Source organism: Lampetra fluviatilis, chromosome 1, assembly GCF_964198595.1.
Source record: "Lampetra fluviatilis chromosome 1, kcLamFluv1.1, whole genome shotgun sequence".
In the NCBI taxonomy this organism is placed as follows: Eukaryota; Metazoa; Chordata; class Hyperoartia; order Petromyzontiformes; family Petromyzontidae; genus Lampetra; species Lampetra fluviatilis.
In genome coordinates this window covers 6760374-6776889 of record NC_136275.1, presented here as the reverse complement: position 1 = coordinate 6776889, position 16516 = coordinate 6760374, and the positions used below count along the sequence as shown (strand labels likewise).

The window sequence follows — 16516 nt, the reverse complement described above, 5'->3', positions numbered from 1 at the left end:
AACTGCCTTACCCTAGCCACACAAGCTGTCGACACCATCGAAAAGCAATTGTGCAAATCCAGGCTCAAGATTTTCCTCTTGTCATTTGCCCGTGACTGTCGTTTTATTAAATATGCCTAATTTCTCCAGGATGCCCATGCACCATTCTTTTTCTTAAAGAAGCTTGAGATGCGGTTGAGTTTAGACGCGACGTAAAAAAACTAATTTGTTTTGCATCGTGGAGCCAAAACTATTTTGATATTTCAAAGCAATGTAGAACCTCTTGTAGTGTTTTAAATGACTTTACAAACTCTGTGGGTTGACGATGTGTGTTGATGTGACTGGAGCGGCTGCCGAGGCGGCACGCTGGTAACCCCCGGGCCGCTGCTCACCGTGACAGATTACATGACTCTGGAGAACAATACGTTGCTTCGAGAGGCAGTGGCTACAAAGCTGATGCCCAGGACCGAGTACCACGATGTCCATATAGATGACTACGGTAAGTGAATTTGAAAAAATATATTGATGGGATTTTTGTCTCAGGTGCTTATTTACTCATTCCTGCTTTTGGTCTTAGATACTGGAACTTAATATTTTTTTATCCCAAAAATATGTGTAGCCTGTTAATTTTATTATTTAAATAATTGGTTTTAGAGAGCCACACTTAATGCTTTCACCTAAACTATGTTTATAAACAAGAATTTGTACATCTTGGAAACACCAAAATTGTATGGTAGATTGCCATGTAAAACATAACATTGTGTCTGCTCTGTAGGAAGTCAACATTGGCCATCAAATGGAGATGATTCTCCATGTCTCGTTTGTGTCCCCAACTTCCTTCATAATGAACGGCATCTAATCATTATCTCTACATTATTAACGCGCCTAAATGCCTGCCAAGCGACTGTGCACCCTCCGGAAGTCAGGCACGAGGCCGCTGGCATAGAGAGAGAACGTGGCTGTGAGTGTCAAGGCTTGAGTCAGGGCGTGGAGCTGGTGGGAGAAATTCCACGCCATTCGTAGGGACGTGGGCCAGCTTGGTCCTCAGCTGGCTAGAGTCTAGTTTGACCTCGACCAGGCTCACGCATAAGTCTGACAAACTTGATCTAGTTTTAGCAATGTGGGTTAAGGGGTCATCGGTACCTTCTGTTGAGGGGGTTAAACAGTTAGCCCCAAAGAGGTTTGAGGGTGAACAACACTTGTGCTTGAATAATGTGTGTGCATATTGAATCAAGACCAAGTTAAATTATTTCTTCGCTCAGATGAATGCTGGGAGGCTTCTCATCTGCGTTTTATGGCCTGGAGCGAGTGCTGAAAAATCCACATTCCAATGGTGGTGGCCAGTCCATCCAAAGAAGATGTGTCTCTCTATACCATTCATTACTGACTTCACAACAAATAGTACTTAAGTGTATCTACCTCAAATGGATAAAGGTCTGAGTTAATCACCCAAACAAAATTAACCTATAGGCTTGCAATTTTGAGTCAAAAGCTTTAACCACACTGTTATACCAGGATGGTATTCATGATTGGTAGTCGTTGCAAATTAAGTGCAATCAATGACAGAATATTAAGAGTAATAAACAATCAAGGTTGTCTTACATGCACGATAGTTTTACTAGAAAAGTTTTCTTTTCGTGGTTTACTTTGTGCTTATCCGGATGTTACTAGGGAATGTCAAAGTGCTCATGGCTTTGCACAGAATGTTATGTAACGCCTCTGTAGTCAGTGCTCTATACACTCCAAGGAATATAAATATTTCCATCACAGTGGCAGTGACACAGTATTCAATACGTTTGTGTGTAGAATTGTGCACAAGGAAGCTACTCCAAGCCCCCCGCTGAAGATTGGCTAGCACTGATAATTGATAGTTTTTGGGCTGATTGTAACTGCTCACCCACTGCCAGAACAATCACATGTTAGGAGGAAACAACCTCAAAGTAATAGTCCAGTCATAGAGTGTTCTGTTAGATAACACTGTATGGATGTGACCATCAAATCATGAAGATTTATTGCACAAGCACCTGGCTAAGCTCGCACCAGAAGGCAAGTTGGTCGTATTTTTTAAACGTTTGCTGCCTGAGTGGCTGTCGCCACTGAAGCCACAATGGCTACGGTCGTATAGTTTCTCTGCAGTGAAAATGTCACCCCGTGGCCCCGGCGTGGCTTCTGTGTCTTCACGGAAAGATATAAAAAGGCAATGCGCCGCAGTCCACTGTCGTGTATTGGCTCACATAGCATTGTACACAGAGGGCTGGGTTGTACACAGACAAGGGAACATGGCCTGTGAACGTGATCACGGGCTATGCGAGTTGTGACAAGGGCCTGCCAAACCTGGTGTGTGTTACTGTCACGCGTGGAGTCACTCGCTAGGAAACGTGGCAGCTGCATCTGCGAGGGGAAGTGCCCGAGGACACGGACACTAGTGCAGTCATGATCCCCGGTTTAGTCTTGTAGATGCAAATATTACAACTTAATTTGTTGGGAAACGTAATTAATGAGACATGGTGCTTGAACCAAAATTTATTCTCGAGAGAAGTTTTTAAGTGAACCCATATTGAGCTCTCAGCGACTCCTTTATTGATTTAATATAGATCATAAGTCCCACCTATCAAGCACCTACTGCTGTTGCCTTCGCAGCTGTGCCATGTGCTGCCGGTATAATGGACATCTGTCCTCTCAGCAGGTCGCCACACGTCACTAGGCAAGACTCGGGGAGGTTTAAAGTGATGCCAATCCAGTGCCAGAGCACTCCTCCCTACTGAGTTGTGCGATGAAAGTTACGTAATCCACACAAAGAAACATTTCGACCATACTAAAAACTGTTTATATTTTACCAGGTAAGGTCCACTGAGCTATATAGCCCTTTTTCAGAAGTGTCCTGGCCACAAACGATAGCTCAATGACGTGGCTTGTCATTTGGATATTTTTAGCAGCATCTAAATACTCTAAACGCATGATTATTTTATTTAATAAAGGAATGAGCCAAACATCCCAAGCAAGGTGCTCTTCAAAAATAGACTTGTGGCTCAGTGACACTGTCCTTAGAATATGAGTAAACTGTATACATGTTTTGCACAGTTGTGAGAATTGTTACACACATCACATTTTTACACATTATAAACACATACACACATAGTGAATAGATGTATACCATCAACTCCATATATTTGAATAACCGGTTTAACCGTGGGTTGCTGAAACATTTCAACCGAGCATCTTCGGGGCAGTAGCCCCCACACCCACATTGTATAACATTGCATTGCTGTGCTTGGCACAGGTGTCAAACCCTTGTTATTCAAACCACACACATAACCTTACTGTGTCTCTCCCCTTAAAGGGATATGCTGGATGCTGTGGGGTATACTTGGCATGGTACTTTGCACTTCAGATCATTGTTGGCCAGTTTCCTTGTTCTGTGGGTAAATGGGCCCTAGCAAAATAAATCATCTTTATTGCCCCCAAGCAAAAAGCCCCAGACTGCAACTGAGAACAATATTTGCAACCAGCTAAAGGTAGGAACGGAGGGAGATGAAGAGAAAGTGCAAATTGAGAGAATGTACAAGTGAGCGCAAGCCTTGTTCAATTGCCTCAGTATGCAAATGAGTAAAGAAATTCAAGTATATGTAATTGGTTAGAATTGCTGTTACTATTACTGAAAAATCATGGCCAAAAATCATTGCAAATTATTCCAGTAGTTTTAAAATTCGTCCCTATAATGCTGCAGTGCATTACATGTGACTTATAAGTCTATGTTCTGAACTTTTGATTGAACGAGCCAGGACCCAGCCCCATGATGGGAAAAGTAATCCAAAATCAAGTACATCAAGACGTTGATCTGTTCACAATTGTGACACGGGTAATAGGTAGTGTTGGTTAACTCCACATGTTCTCTCATGAACATTGTATTCTTTAAAAGTCGGCAGTCAATCAACCAACTTCAACAGCCAGCACCTTGGAAAAGACTGTCCTCGTGAATTTCTCCGCAGGCATAATATATGGTACACTTTGTAGAGACACACATGCTATGAGCTGCTGATAATAATAACGATGAGGAATTCGGTCTCTTTCCCCCGAATGTTCTCCCAACACACACGAGCTGCCAGGCATCTCATTTACTTTGGCACTGAAATACAAATCGATGAGAGAATTCAATTATTTCCGTGGCCTTAAATGGCGATTGTGCTGGTGATTGTGTTCGTGATGGGTTTCGCGTGTATCTCCCTTTGCAGTGCTGCCCTTACAGCTGAGCTTCCCCATCACTTTTTCAGACAAGGCACACTACCCCGTGCTGCTCATGGTGTAAGTGGTGCCTTGTGCTGTATACGACATTTCAGGCATCCATACTTGTCCTTTCATTGTTATTGTTCTTAAAAGCATAATGATGACAATCTTGCAGGGTTTCATACACACCGCATGCAACACTTAATGTACCTAATGTACGTTGCACAAGTAGCACAATTTAATTGCTTTTTAATTTCTAAATTAATATCTCAAAACAGTTTAATTGCAGCGATGACAGCAGCACTATCCATGCTGAGATTTAAGGCATTGTAGCATGAATCGTCTTCATCCGTTAGTTGTTTTGAATATTTTTAATTTGTTTTATGAATCCAATTTTAAAACTTAATCAACCAGTCCATGCTTAGTAACAGTAATTGAATGACACACCAAAGACGTATAATCGTACAGTATTTCTAGCACCTGCCTTGAGTAATCAGATGACAGTAATCTGTTACTTGCAGCATGTACCTCGCTGGCTCTGCTTAGGTGTTTTCAAGCACCCTATCCCTCCGCTGATAATGAAAACAATAAGTTAGACTATCAATATTCTTTGGTTCTTTCGGTAAAGTCACGTAGATAGAAAAAATTAAAATAAAGTGAACAAAAAAATAAAAAATAACATTAATGTAGACTGTAGCCTGGTTCTAAATCGGAGTGTACTGGCAGTCTATCATGTAGACGGTAGCCTGGTTATTAAGTTTAGTGAGTGTACTGGCAGTCTATAATGTGTTGTGATCAAAACGTCGTGTTTTTTAAATAAAACAAATCTTTATTTTTTTTTTACTGAAAGAACCAAGAATATAGACTGCCAGTATGCTCACTCAGGTTAAGAACCAGACTACATTCTACATTATAGACTGCCAGTACACTCACTCAGTTTAATAACCATTGCTACAGTCTACATTATAGACTGCCAGTACGCTCAATCAGTTTAATAACCATTGCTACAGTCTACATTGTGGACTGCCAGTATGTTCACCAAGATTAAAAACCAGGCTACAGTCTACATTATAGACTGCCAGTACGCTCACTCAGTTTAATAACCATTGCTACAGTCTACATTATAGACTGCGAGTACGCTCACTCAGCTTAATAACTATTTGTACAGTCTACATTATAGACTGCCAGTAAACTTACCCAGCCTAATAACCATTGCTACAGTCTACATTATAGACTGCCAGTACACCACCGAGATTAAGAACCAGGCTACAGTCTACATTATAGACTGCCAGTATGCTCACCAAGGTTAACAACTAGGCTACAGTCTACATTATAGACTGCCAGTACACTCACCAAGATTAATAACCATTACTACATTCTACACTTTAGACTGCCAGTACACTCACCAAACTTAATAACCAGGCTACAGTCTACATTATAGACTGCCAGTACACTCACTCCGATTAAGAAGCAGGCTACATTCTACATGAATGGTTTTGGGTTTTTTATTATTTTATTTTTATTCACTTTCTTTTTATTATTATTTTTCTATCTACGTGACTTTACCGAAAGAAACAAAGAATATAGATTCCTGCAGTCACGAAAGTTTTAAGTAATAATTGAGACTGTCAAGTTGAAAGTAAGCACAATGAAGGCAGTCTGATGCCTACTTTCAGGCCGTTGCTGACTTACCTTGTGCTTAGCCACAAATCAACCGCAATACCTTGCTGATCTCGTCAAGGAGCATGAACCATAACGCAAACTCCAGCCATTGAACAAAGACGGTCACCACATTGCGCGCTTTCAGATGCTCTTCTGCGGCCATCTGGAATGCTCTTCCTTCCGATATTAGGAAAGCTCTGCATCTATGCACTTTTAAATCTTGATTCAACACTCATTTCTTTAGAACTGTGTTTAGTTTGTTGCCCTTCCCTACATTAGCATGGTTGGCTACGTACAGTTCAACATACATATATACATACATGCTGCACAGTGACAACTAGCACTGGGGGTGCCCTTTGAAATGCTCCCATCTGCTCAGTGCACTTTCTCCTCTCCACGTTCCCCCTGTCCCGGGGCACAGCGACAGTTCTCCCGGCAGCCAGGTGGTCACGGAGGAGTTCCGAATGGACTGGGAGACGCACCTGGTGAGCTCGGTCGGTGTCATCACCGCGCGTTTCGACGGGCGGGGCTCCGGCTTCCGTGGAAACAAACTCCTGCACGAGCTACACCACCGCCTGGGGGCATTGGAAGACCGCGACCAGATCGCAGCTCTGAGGTGCCCGCGGTCGCGCCCCTGCATGCCCAGTGGTCACTCCATATTTCGCTCACGGCGACGCACTGTGTTTACACACGGACAAAGTGATCAGAATGCCTTGTGGCTGCTGATGAGATGTAAAAAAGATGTACTTTTTATTTATTTAACACAAAATAGAGGGTACTTGCCTATAAACATTTGGAAGTCACCGGGATTGGTTCAGGCATGCCTTGCTCGAATGTTATCACCTCATGTGCACGGGCGAAATTTCTCCATGAAGAGTTGTAAAAATGCAATGCAGGAATTGCAACACTACACCTGCACGCATTAATAACATCTACCCTGACTTGGGCAATTTTGGACAAGAACTAAGCCAAAACTAAACTAAACAAATTTTTATTTTACCAGGTAAGGTCCACTGAGCTATGTAGATTTTTTTCAGAAGCGACCTGGCCACAAATGATAGTGCAGCGAAGTGACTCATCACGTGGAAATTTAGAGCAGCCAAATACTCTAAGCGCATGTTTGCAAATGTGGAGGAGAAAACCAGAGGACCCGGAGAAAAATTCATGTGACCTCGGGGAGAGAGAGAAAAGCAAACTCCCAGTGTACAACAGACGTCAGGGATGGGATCGAACCCACGATCGCCTGTATACCGAGAGAGATACTTAACATCTTGCCATAAATTTGAAGTTTTCGTGACTGCAGGGATCCATACTTATTGATCCTTTTGGTAAAGTCACGTAGGTATAAAATAAAATAAATAAAATATTGTATACCTACATGACTTTACCGAAAGAACCAAAGAGTATCTTGCCATAGCGCCAGAAAAAACTAACAGCTGCGTGTGAAAGTGGCTCTGGTTGAGAGTCCAAGTGCAGTGGCTCACACGGGAGGCGGCCGCGTGGAGGGGTAGTGTTTAGTTCTCGAGGTCGTCAATTTTACCGCAGTTGGCCGTGCCATGAGCTCTCTGGGTGACGCAGACATAGTGGCCATTACAGCAGCGCTAAATGCTGACATTTGTTTTCACAGGACACTCTTGGACCTTCCTTATGTTGACAAGTTGCGAATTGGGGTGTATGGAAAGGTAATTACACCGTCATTTCAGTTCATGCAATGTTTACACACACAATTTAGTGCCTTGAATGCTGTTTATGTTCGTACTGCAATCACTATTCGTCCACGATGTTTTACATCGATATCCAAGGTTAACCTAGCTATACAAATTGCGACATAAGGACAAATAAATAAATATAGCCTAGCCTAGATATCACAAGGTATCCTTTCCTTGTTTGTTTTTTACCATCTCGTATTGGAATCGGTTATGTTAACAATTGGTAATGACACTTGTCCCTAAAGAATCAAGTCAAATTAAAGTCAAAGGGACTTTCTGCTCAAACAATTGATGGGGCTATGCCCATCTCTGTTGGTGGCCCAGAGCCGGTGGCAGAATTTCCGCATGCTCGTGGCGGGGCCCCTCCTCCACTTACAAGCAGCCCTGTTGGCTTCCTACAAAGAAAGTGCACACCTTATTGACCCGAGAGAGTAGATATGCTGAGCCAGCACGAAATTAGGATTTGAATGTTTAACATTCCTGTTGTGATCGAAGTGTGTGTTGTAGTCTCAGCCGTACCTGACTGCACGCTTGCAGAGTGTTACCATACAAATGAATACTGTTCTCTAGTCGTCAAAGGAATCTTGATTAAATGAAACCATAACTGAAGAGAATAATTATTCTGTCACTTGGCCATCAGCAGCTTGATGTCGCTAATTATGGGACTTTGGACAGAGTGAGCAATTACTCCACTTTGTCCTTTGCCATCAGCCTGCTGATTTACGCTAGCCACTGCAGCACCATCAGCAATTTAGAGCAGGTGGAATTCAGTTTGACAGCCCTTTAACAATGAGGTTCCCATCTTGCCACTCATTTTTTTTCTTTATCAGCCACTTAGCTAATGGAAACTGCTCTTTATAAACGACAGTTATGGATGGAAAACAAGGAAAGCAGCATAATTGAACGTTGGATGCTTTATGCTGATGAATTATTATAATGTGAGAAAATGAAATTAAGTTTGGGTTCACAAAAAAGTGTGGGCAGCATTCGCTGCAGATTAATGCAGCTGTCTGTGTGCTGCGTGCTAAATTTTACATTTAACTTATTTTGACGGTTTTTTAATCAACAGCGCAGCGCTATTTGTAGCACAGTCCAACACGATTAAAGTCTGCAGCCTCACCAGAGCGCAATGACTTACAACTGTCATTTTAGTGCACATGGTAAATCTGGAGACCCCTTTTACCCGACCAGTTACCTCATTTCATACAATTAAAAGGAGCAGCTGTTCATTCTGTGACCTCAAAGGAGCGTAGACATGCGGGCGTTGATTTATGCAGCACTCAGCGTAAGGCATCTGCAACGTTAGCCTGTACGGACTGCCATGGTGCTAAGTTTAATACATTTATGTGGACCCATTTTACAAGAGTTATAATTTACTGTCGGCCCAGCATACTCACTCATTTTGTGATTGTGCCATGTTAGGGGCCTAGATTAATTATATTATTTGGCTGCTATAATTTCCACATGATGAGCCACTTCGTTTGAGCTATCATTTGTGGCCAAGTCGCTACTGAAACAAAAGCTAAAAGCTCAGTGGGCTTTACTGTACAGTACTTGGTAAAATAAAAATTGGTTTATTTTCATGAAATAAAAATAGTTGATTTAAATAGTTTATTTTTATTTCAAAATGTTTCATGATTTGCATACCTTTCCCTACTTTACACTCCCATTTGTTGTTGTAACTTTCTGACTTGCCCTTACTGGACATTTGTACAAAAAAGAGCTTCATAGCTCATAGGATTCCTCCGGTATAAATACAGATTTTGATTCTGGTAGTAACGCAATTTGTATTCCCAATGTGACTGTGAATACCAACAAAAGGCAAACTCAGTGTCTTGCTGCTCGATTGAGCAATTGACCGGTGCTTAATTCTCTCGGCTGCCCTGAATTAGTGGTGGAAATTCCACAATCCCATGGTGGGGTGGACACTCTCTCCATAAGATGTTAATTGGGAATGTTATTGATAGATTTAAACTCAAGGCAGCCATACATGAGCATTGGGAGGATTTACTTTGCACAGCTCAGACGTTCAGGCCTCACAATGTGGTTGTCTCTTTTCATTAGCATCATGGTGGCCAGGGCAATTGTTTTATATGGCCACACTCTTTTGATCGGACTTGGTAAAGTTGAAGCCAGCCCAAGGTTGCCTTGCCAAAACAAATGATCGTGGGAAACATGATTAATTTAGACACGTATATGCACGTCCGCTTTTGCTAGTCCGCCGCTGGATGAGGGCTTCTCCGTGCTGCGTTGGTCATGGCGGTCAAAATAAATTCTTGACCATAGATGTGGCAGCATAGAAAGTAGAGTACAACTATAGATGTTTCTGCACTGCCTTCTGCTGCCCAGCAAATGGCCCCACAGCCACCTATAACTGCCAAGTGTGTGTGGTGGTTGCCCATCCAAGCACCAGCATATTTAGCTTCTATTATCAAATGAGATCAGGTATATTTAGATGATTTAGTCATAACCTATTTTTTAAACAGAAACCTGTAATTAACATGAGCCCTACTGAGACACACATATCTTTTCCAAAGGGAGATATGGGTTTGGGAAATGCATAAAAGTGTAATAAAGGACTCAGTCACAAGATGTCGCTCTCCGTTGGTCCTTTATTTAGGTTCTTTTCCTCCGCACCCCGCTGGCCTCCTCCTCGGACCAGCGTCGTCTCTCACGTGCCCCACACGCTCCGCTAGTCACTCCGCTAGCCCCGTGCACTCCGCACGCTCCGCTAGCCACTCCGCTAGCCCCGTGCACCCCGCACGCTCCGCTAGCCACTCCGCTAGCCCGTGCACTCCGCACGCTCCGCTAGCCACTCCGCTAGCTCTGTGTGCCTGGCTGACGGTGTCCCAAGCCCCATCAGCCACGTGGCTGATGGCGCGGCGGCCACCCAACGTGGTCCCGCCTCTTCACTCCATCGACTGGCCCCATCTCTTCGGGGCTCCCTCCTATAACCTCTCTCCCACGTGACCCTGACTCCTCCCTATCGGATCGTCACATCCGGCCTTCCCATTTACGCTCACATTACAAAAGAACAATTGTAAAATAAAATCATGGAATTGAATACTAAAACAAACACACACAAAACCTTTAACTACATGCAAAAATAAATATAGAACTACATGTACGATTCAACAGCTTAGTTGAAACATTGATTTCCTTTACGTCAAGCAAGCTCACGATGTGTCCCACTTAGGATCTCAGCCAGTGATATCAGTAATGTTCCTGAAAAAATATCTGCAATTCACCACGGGCCAACAGATAAAAATGTATTTCTATTCGGCAATGTATTAAACTTCCTTGCCTGTTTATTTCATCTTCTTTCATTTTACGTCTGTGAAAATTGGATTGACACTGTTGTGTTTCTTCACAGGCTTATGGAGGATATGTCACCACGCTGCTGCTCGGCTCTGGAGAAGCCCTATTTAAGTGTGGCGTTGCTGTGGCTCCCATCACTGACTGGCGACTCTATGGTAGGTGATGCTCTCCTTGATAATGAGCAGTAATTTAGTACATTTGGTATTTGCCCCATTGTCACCATGGTGGCAAGATGTTAACTACCTCACCTGGTACAGAGGTATTTGGAGTGTCCATGTTCTCCCTGTGGTCACGTGGATTTTTCTCTAGGTCCTCCGGTTTTCCCCACCACATTTAGAAACATGTGTTTCGAGTATTTGGTTGCTATAAATCTCCACGTGATAAGCCACTTCGTTGATCTATCATTTGTGGCCAGGTCGCTTCTAAAAAAAAGCGAAATAGCTCAGTGGGCCTTACCTTGTAAAATATGAACATGTTTTTGTTCATTATTCTTATAGCCCAGGGATATCGCAAAGGTACTATGTTTCACAGATGTATAGTCTATACCAGTAGGGGCAATGTAGCGACGTGTAGTCCCAATTGAGTAGTTTGGGTAATCTTTTAAATTTGGACCATGATGCAAGCACACATTACATCAGGAGATCTTTAATGTGCACTGTATGCACTACCACTGGGTCCATGTCATAATGAAATGGTCTATAATTTTCATTAAGTATTTTTGCATGTACCCCAGCAGATAAGTGGAGTGAATTCGTAGCTCACCCCACGGATAATAAGATCCCCGATTATCGATACCCCATTTCATCGCTGATAAGATTAGTTGTCCTGTATAGCCATTTCCTGACAGGTCAGATGAGATTGTTGTGTTCAGTATGGCTAAGAATGTCATGGTTAACTATGATGGAAGGAACTGTGGAATTGGCAGCCTTTACATGATATTATAATTGACTGTGGGGTTAGTTTAGTAAACACTAGTGTTTCTCACTTGGACAGTACTGGAGTATGTCGCCCGAGACTTGGATTCTTGTCTTGGATTAATACACAGCCTACGCGGAGGGTGGGGGGAAGATGCGTGACGTCAGCAGTCACACTGCGTAACGCTGTGACATCACAGATGTGATGTCACCACTCACTTGCCGTGCAAAATATATCCATTATTGCGCCCCCCCCCAAATACAAAAGTCTATTTTTATACTTTTTGCATTGCGTACAGTCTGGAAGCTACCCACATGCCAAATTTCAAGTTTGTTGCATGTTGGGAAGTATGCTAAACATTTCGAACAGACACACATTCACAAATTTCCCTTTTATATATACTAGCGGGAAGTACCCGGCGTTGCCCGGGTCAAAAAGACAGACACACACCGACTTACACACACTTACAGACATCGACCCACACACACAAACACAGCGACTTACACACACACACATCACACATATGGACTCACACACACAGACATCGACTTTAGCTGCACACACATAGAGTTACACACACATATCGACGTACATGCATACAGCGACTCACACACATACATAGACAACCACACACATGGACCTAAACACACATATGGACTTGCACACACACATATCGACTAAGACACACACACATGGACTTACACACACATGGAGCCATGCACACACATCGACTTACACACAACAACAACCGCCATTCGCCACAAAGTGGTGGTGACGTCACCACGACGCTTGTGCCAGGCTATGTGCACCTTGAGGTCACGTGAAGTGTCGAACGTCCGCTGGCAGGAGGTCACGGGGCAGACCCAGGTGCCACGGGTCGACAGACACACAGACTCACACACACACATACACAGACTGACACACACAATGCCCTACAAACAGACACATCGATTCGGACACACACATTGACTTACAAACACGTAAACATCGACTTACACGCACACATGGACTCGCACACAAACACATCGACTGACAGACACATCGACTGACACACATATTGACTCGCACACACACATGGACTTACGCACACACTTGCACTTACACATACACATTGACACAAACAAACATCGACACACACAAAGACACATCGACTCGCGCACACACACACACAAAGCGACCGTCGCTGACATGCAGATGGACTCACATGGACACAAAGACATGGGCACACACATAAAAACGCAAGTAAATTGTGAAAAATGGTTGTCTGCACACAAACATAATTATTCGTATAAATGCAAGGTGATTATTTAAAAAAATAGGTTTGAATGTATGTAAGTTTAGCGAAAGAAGAAAATGAAATCATATTTTCGTGCACAATAACAATATGTTAATATTTCCAAGGTTATGTAAATGATAGGTTTTTATGTATGTGCGTTTAGCAAAAGAAGCAAGAAAATGAAATAATATTTGTCTGCATGCAAAAAAAAGTAATTTATTATTTACAAGGTGATTAAATAAATAATAGGTTTCTATCTACGTGAGGTTAGCGAAAGAAGCAATAAAAAAAGTTGTCTGCACACAAAAAAAATGATTATTATATTTCGAAACCAATTGTTTTAATATCACTTGTTCTATATACGTGAGTTTAGCGACAGAAGCAATACAATTGTACTTAACATTACCGTGGTGAGGCCTAGTCCCGTGCAGAACCTGCGGCCTCGCCTAGATTGTGCAGTCGGCCGAGGTGGCTCCCTGGCAGGCTGTGGGCTGGGCCACTCCCCCCGCCCGCGTTACAATAATGACTATCGAAGCGCTATATAATATTAATGTAGGGACTCTATAGCAGTAACTGCACACATTGGGGGGGGGGGGGGGGTACCTACGTGACTTCACATTTTTAATAATTAACCTCAGCGTTTTGTGTGAAAATGTCCCCCTCACCCCGACCGACTTGGTAAAAGCCGTCCCCTCCAGTGAACGCATAAGAGTTGGCACGGTTGAGCACCGCGTGCTATTTAATAAATACATAATCGAAAACAGCACAAAATTGCAAATAAAACAAAATCAATATGTAGGGACTCTATAGCAGTAACTGCACGCATTGGGGTGGGGTGGGGGCGTACATGACATTTCGAAGAATTAACGTCAGCATTTTGTGTGAAAATGTCCCCCTCACCCCGACCGACTTGGTAAAAGCCGTCCCCCCCACCGAACACGTGTGACTTGGTAGGGTCGATCACGCGCCATTTAATAAATAAATGAACGCAAAGTGCACAAATTCGCTAATTAAACTAATTTAAAGTTGACGGATGTGAAAAATTAATAGCGCTTGTTCACCGCGGGGATTACAGCGTGGTACCTGGCTATTTTTTTTGACATAAACCCCACCGTTGGAGAGCCAAGCGTGCGACCACACACAAACCCACAAACCCACACACAATTTTTGACTTTTATATATATCGATATATTTAAACATACTTTCTTTTTTTACGTAATATTTTGAAATGTTATTTAGTTTTATTGAAAATGTTGTATGTAAGCACAAATAAATGTTTTATGTATGACTAAATGTAACAGGTATTTTTGTTATCTTTCCAGCGTCTGCTTTTTCTGAGCGCTACCTTGGCCACCCAAATCATGATGAAAAAATATACGAGGTACGTAAGCTACAGCTTGCTTATTGTTCCTCTTGTTGAATGCTGCCGATGCCTCATACGGTTTTAAAGCCTTTACAATTACGTCTGACATGTTGTGTGGCACTGTGGGGCTTTATTTCAAAATGCCATGTGTAGTTTGCTTTTACACATGTCAAATGCCCCACGGTTGTTGCGTGGAATCGCTGGCCTTCTGAAATTAAAGAAGGGCACTAGACAACAATTTGGCAGCTATAATGGGGATGTGTTTGAATGTGGGCCATAAATATACACCTGCCACTGCAGTACTGACAATTGATATTCTACCCTCAAACTTGAAAACCTTAGTTTCCTATATAGTGATAGGTGGGAAAATAATCAGCCAGCAGTTGGTGAAAGCTGATGTTAAATGATGGCCATACACAAGGAGAGAAATGTTCACCCTTGCTGCAACCACTATCTCTGTGCCCTTCCTAGATGGCAATCTAATTCCCCCAAGATTTTCACCTGCTTTTAAAAGGCATTCATCTTTAACTTGGTCTGCTGTGAGCGTGAAGATCATGCATGCTGCTATTTTCCTCATACATCCAAACTGTGAAATTCACCCTCCGTGTGCACTTTGCCAGCAGCCTGAAATATGCAGCTTTTCAAAAAGATAATAACTAGCTGTAATTGTATTGCCTATTCTGTCCTATCGTCGGGATGCAATTTATGAGTATTTAGTAGACAAGGGTGCGACAGACCAGATGTGCATGAGCGAGCAACTTTACGTTAATGCAATGAGAATGCGACTTGAAATGCATGTCCAATACTGTTGCAAAGAGGATTGACAAAATACAGTTTTAATCATGGGGTGACACACCTTACTTTAATTGAAGAATACGTTTTCAAAAATATATTTTAAAAAGACCTCGCCATACATTTCAGGATAAAGTTGAAAATATCTATACTGTATATTTAAATTACTAACATTGGTGTCATGACTACAGTTGCCACGATATCATTTTTCACAATATGATACGGTATTGAATTTCACAATATGAATATTCTGTTTCACTTTTTTATACCTCTGATCTGAATAAAGATGACTTTTAAAAGTTCTTCAACAGCAGTTGACTCAACACACTGATTGCAATCTATAACGCTTATCATGCACATACCATCAGTTACACAAAATAGTTGGAATAAACTACAAGAATGATGATTGCATCGTATAATTGCCATGCAAATCACTAATTTAAGGGGTAATTTAATGATTTTTAGTTTAATAGATATTTTGTCACAAAATTAAATATTGCGGAAAATAAAATGAGCTGTGATAATCACGATATAATTATATTTTTCAAAACGGACAATACGATTATAGATTTTATAGTGTATGATATATCATGGTATATCATGACAGCCATATTCATGGGCAGTGTTGTGTAGCAACAATTGGAGCAACAGAATTACAATGGAGAGAGCACATGTTGAGAATACATCGCTGTGAGCATGCCACAGGCAGTTTGTCATCAGTAGATGCATTCAAAAGCTGTTGAGATGAATTAAAAAATGTATGTCTGAGAACAATTTGTCACCTAATTTTAAATAAACTTAAACTTGTTCTAGCTCCCTTAGGTATGAGTAGCTTGCACTAAATTAATTAGAGCAATTAAATATAAGTGAATTGTTTTGTTGTATGTTCCTATATTGTTTGGTTTGAATAATTGTTTGGACATTACATGTAATAGTAATAAAAAAAAATTATTGTGTTCATACCGCACCCATAATATAACAAAACTTATCAGAACTCAGTTTTAAACAATAATGTTTTTAGCCTAATGGAACCCCTGATGGCAGCTGTGCGGCACAAGGTGAACACAGCACCGGCCTGCAAGCAAGAATTAGTCTGCCAGCAGGGGGACGATGAATGCGAAGTGTCATTCAAATTGAGTAATTTGTCGGTAATGTTTGCAATTTTATACATTTGGAAGATGATGCCAGCACATAATGACCTAACAAAATCCAGCACTTTTACATCTCCTCTTTGACAACATTATTGAATCAGTACTTGAATTGAATACCAATATGGAA

General features: G+C 41.9%; 1 protein-coding gene across 4 annotated transcripts in view; it reads left to right on the top strand.

Moving 5' to 3' along the window:
- Positions 1 to 16516, top strand: part of LOC144931170 (inactive dipeptidyl peptidase 10-like) — a 675556-nt gene that overhangs the window by 645156 nt on the left and 13884 nt on the right. For all 4 annotated transcript variants that reach the window (XM_078855035.1, XM_078855037.1, XM_078855038.1 and 1 more), the window contains exons 18-23: positions 380 to 478; positions 4212 to 4281; positions 6287 to 6481; positions 7493 to 7547; positions 10948 to 11047; positions 14406 to 14464. In XM_078855035.1, coding sequence (XP_078711161.1) covers positions 380 to 478; positions 4212 to 4281; positions 6287 to 6481; positions 7493 to 7547; positions 10948 to 11047; positions 14406 to 14464 — 578 coding nt within the window. The remainder of the gene's footprint in view (positions 1 to 379; positions 479 to 4211; positions 4282 to 6286; positions 6482 to 7492; positions 7548 to 10947; positions 11048 to 14405; positions 14465 to 16516) is intronic.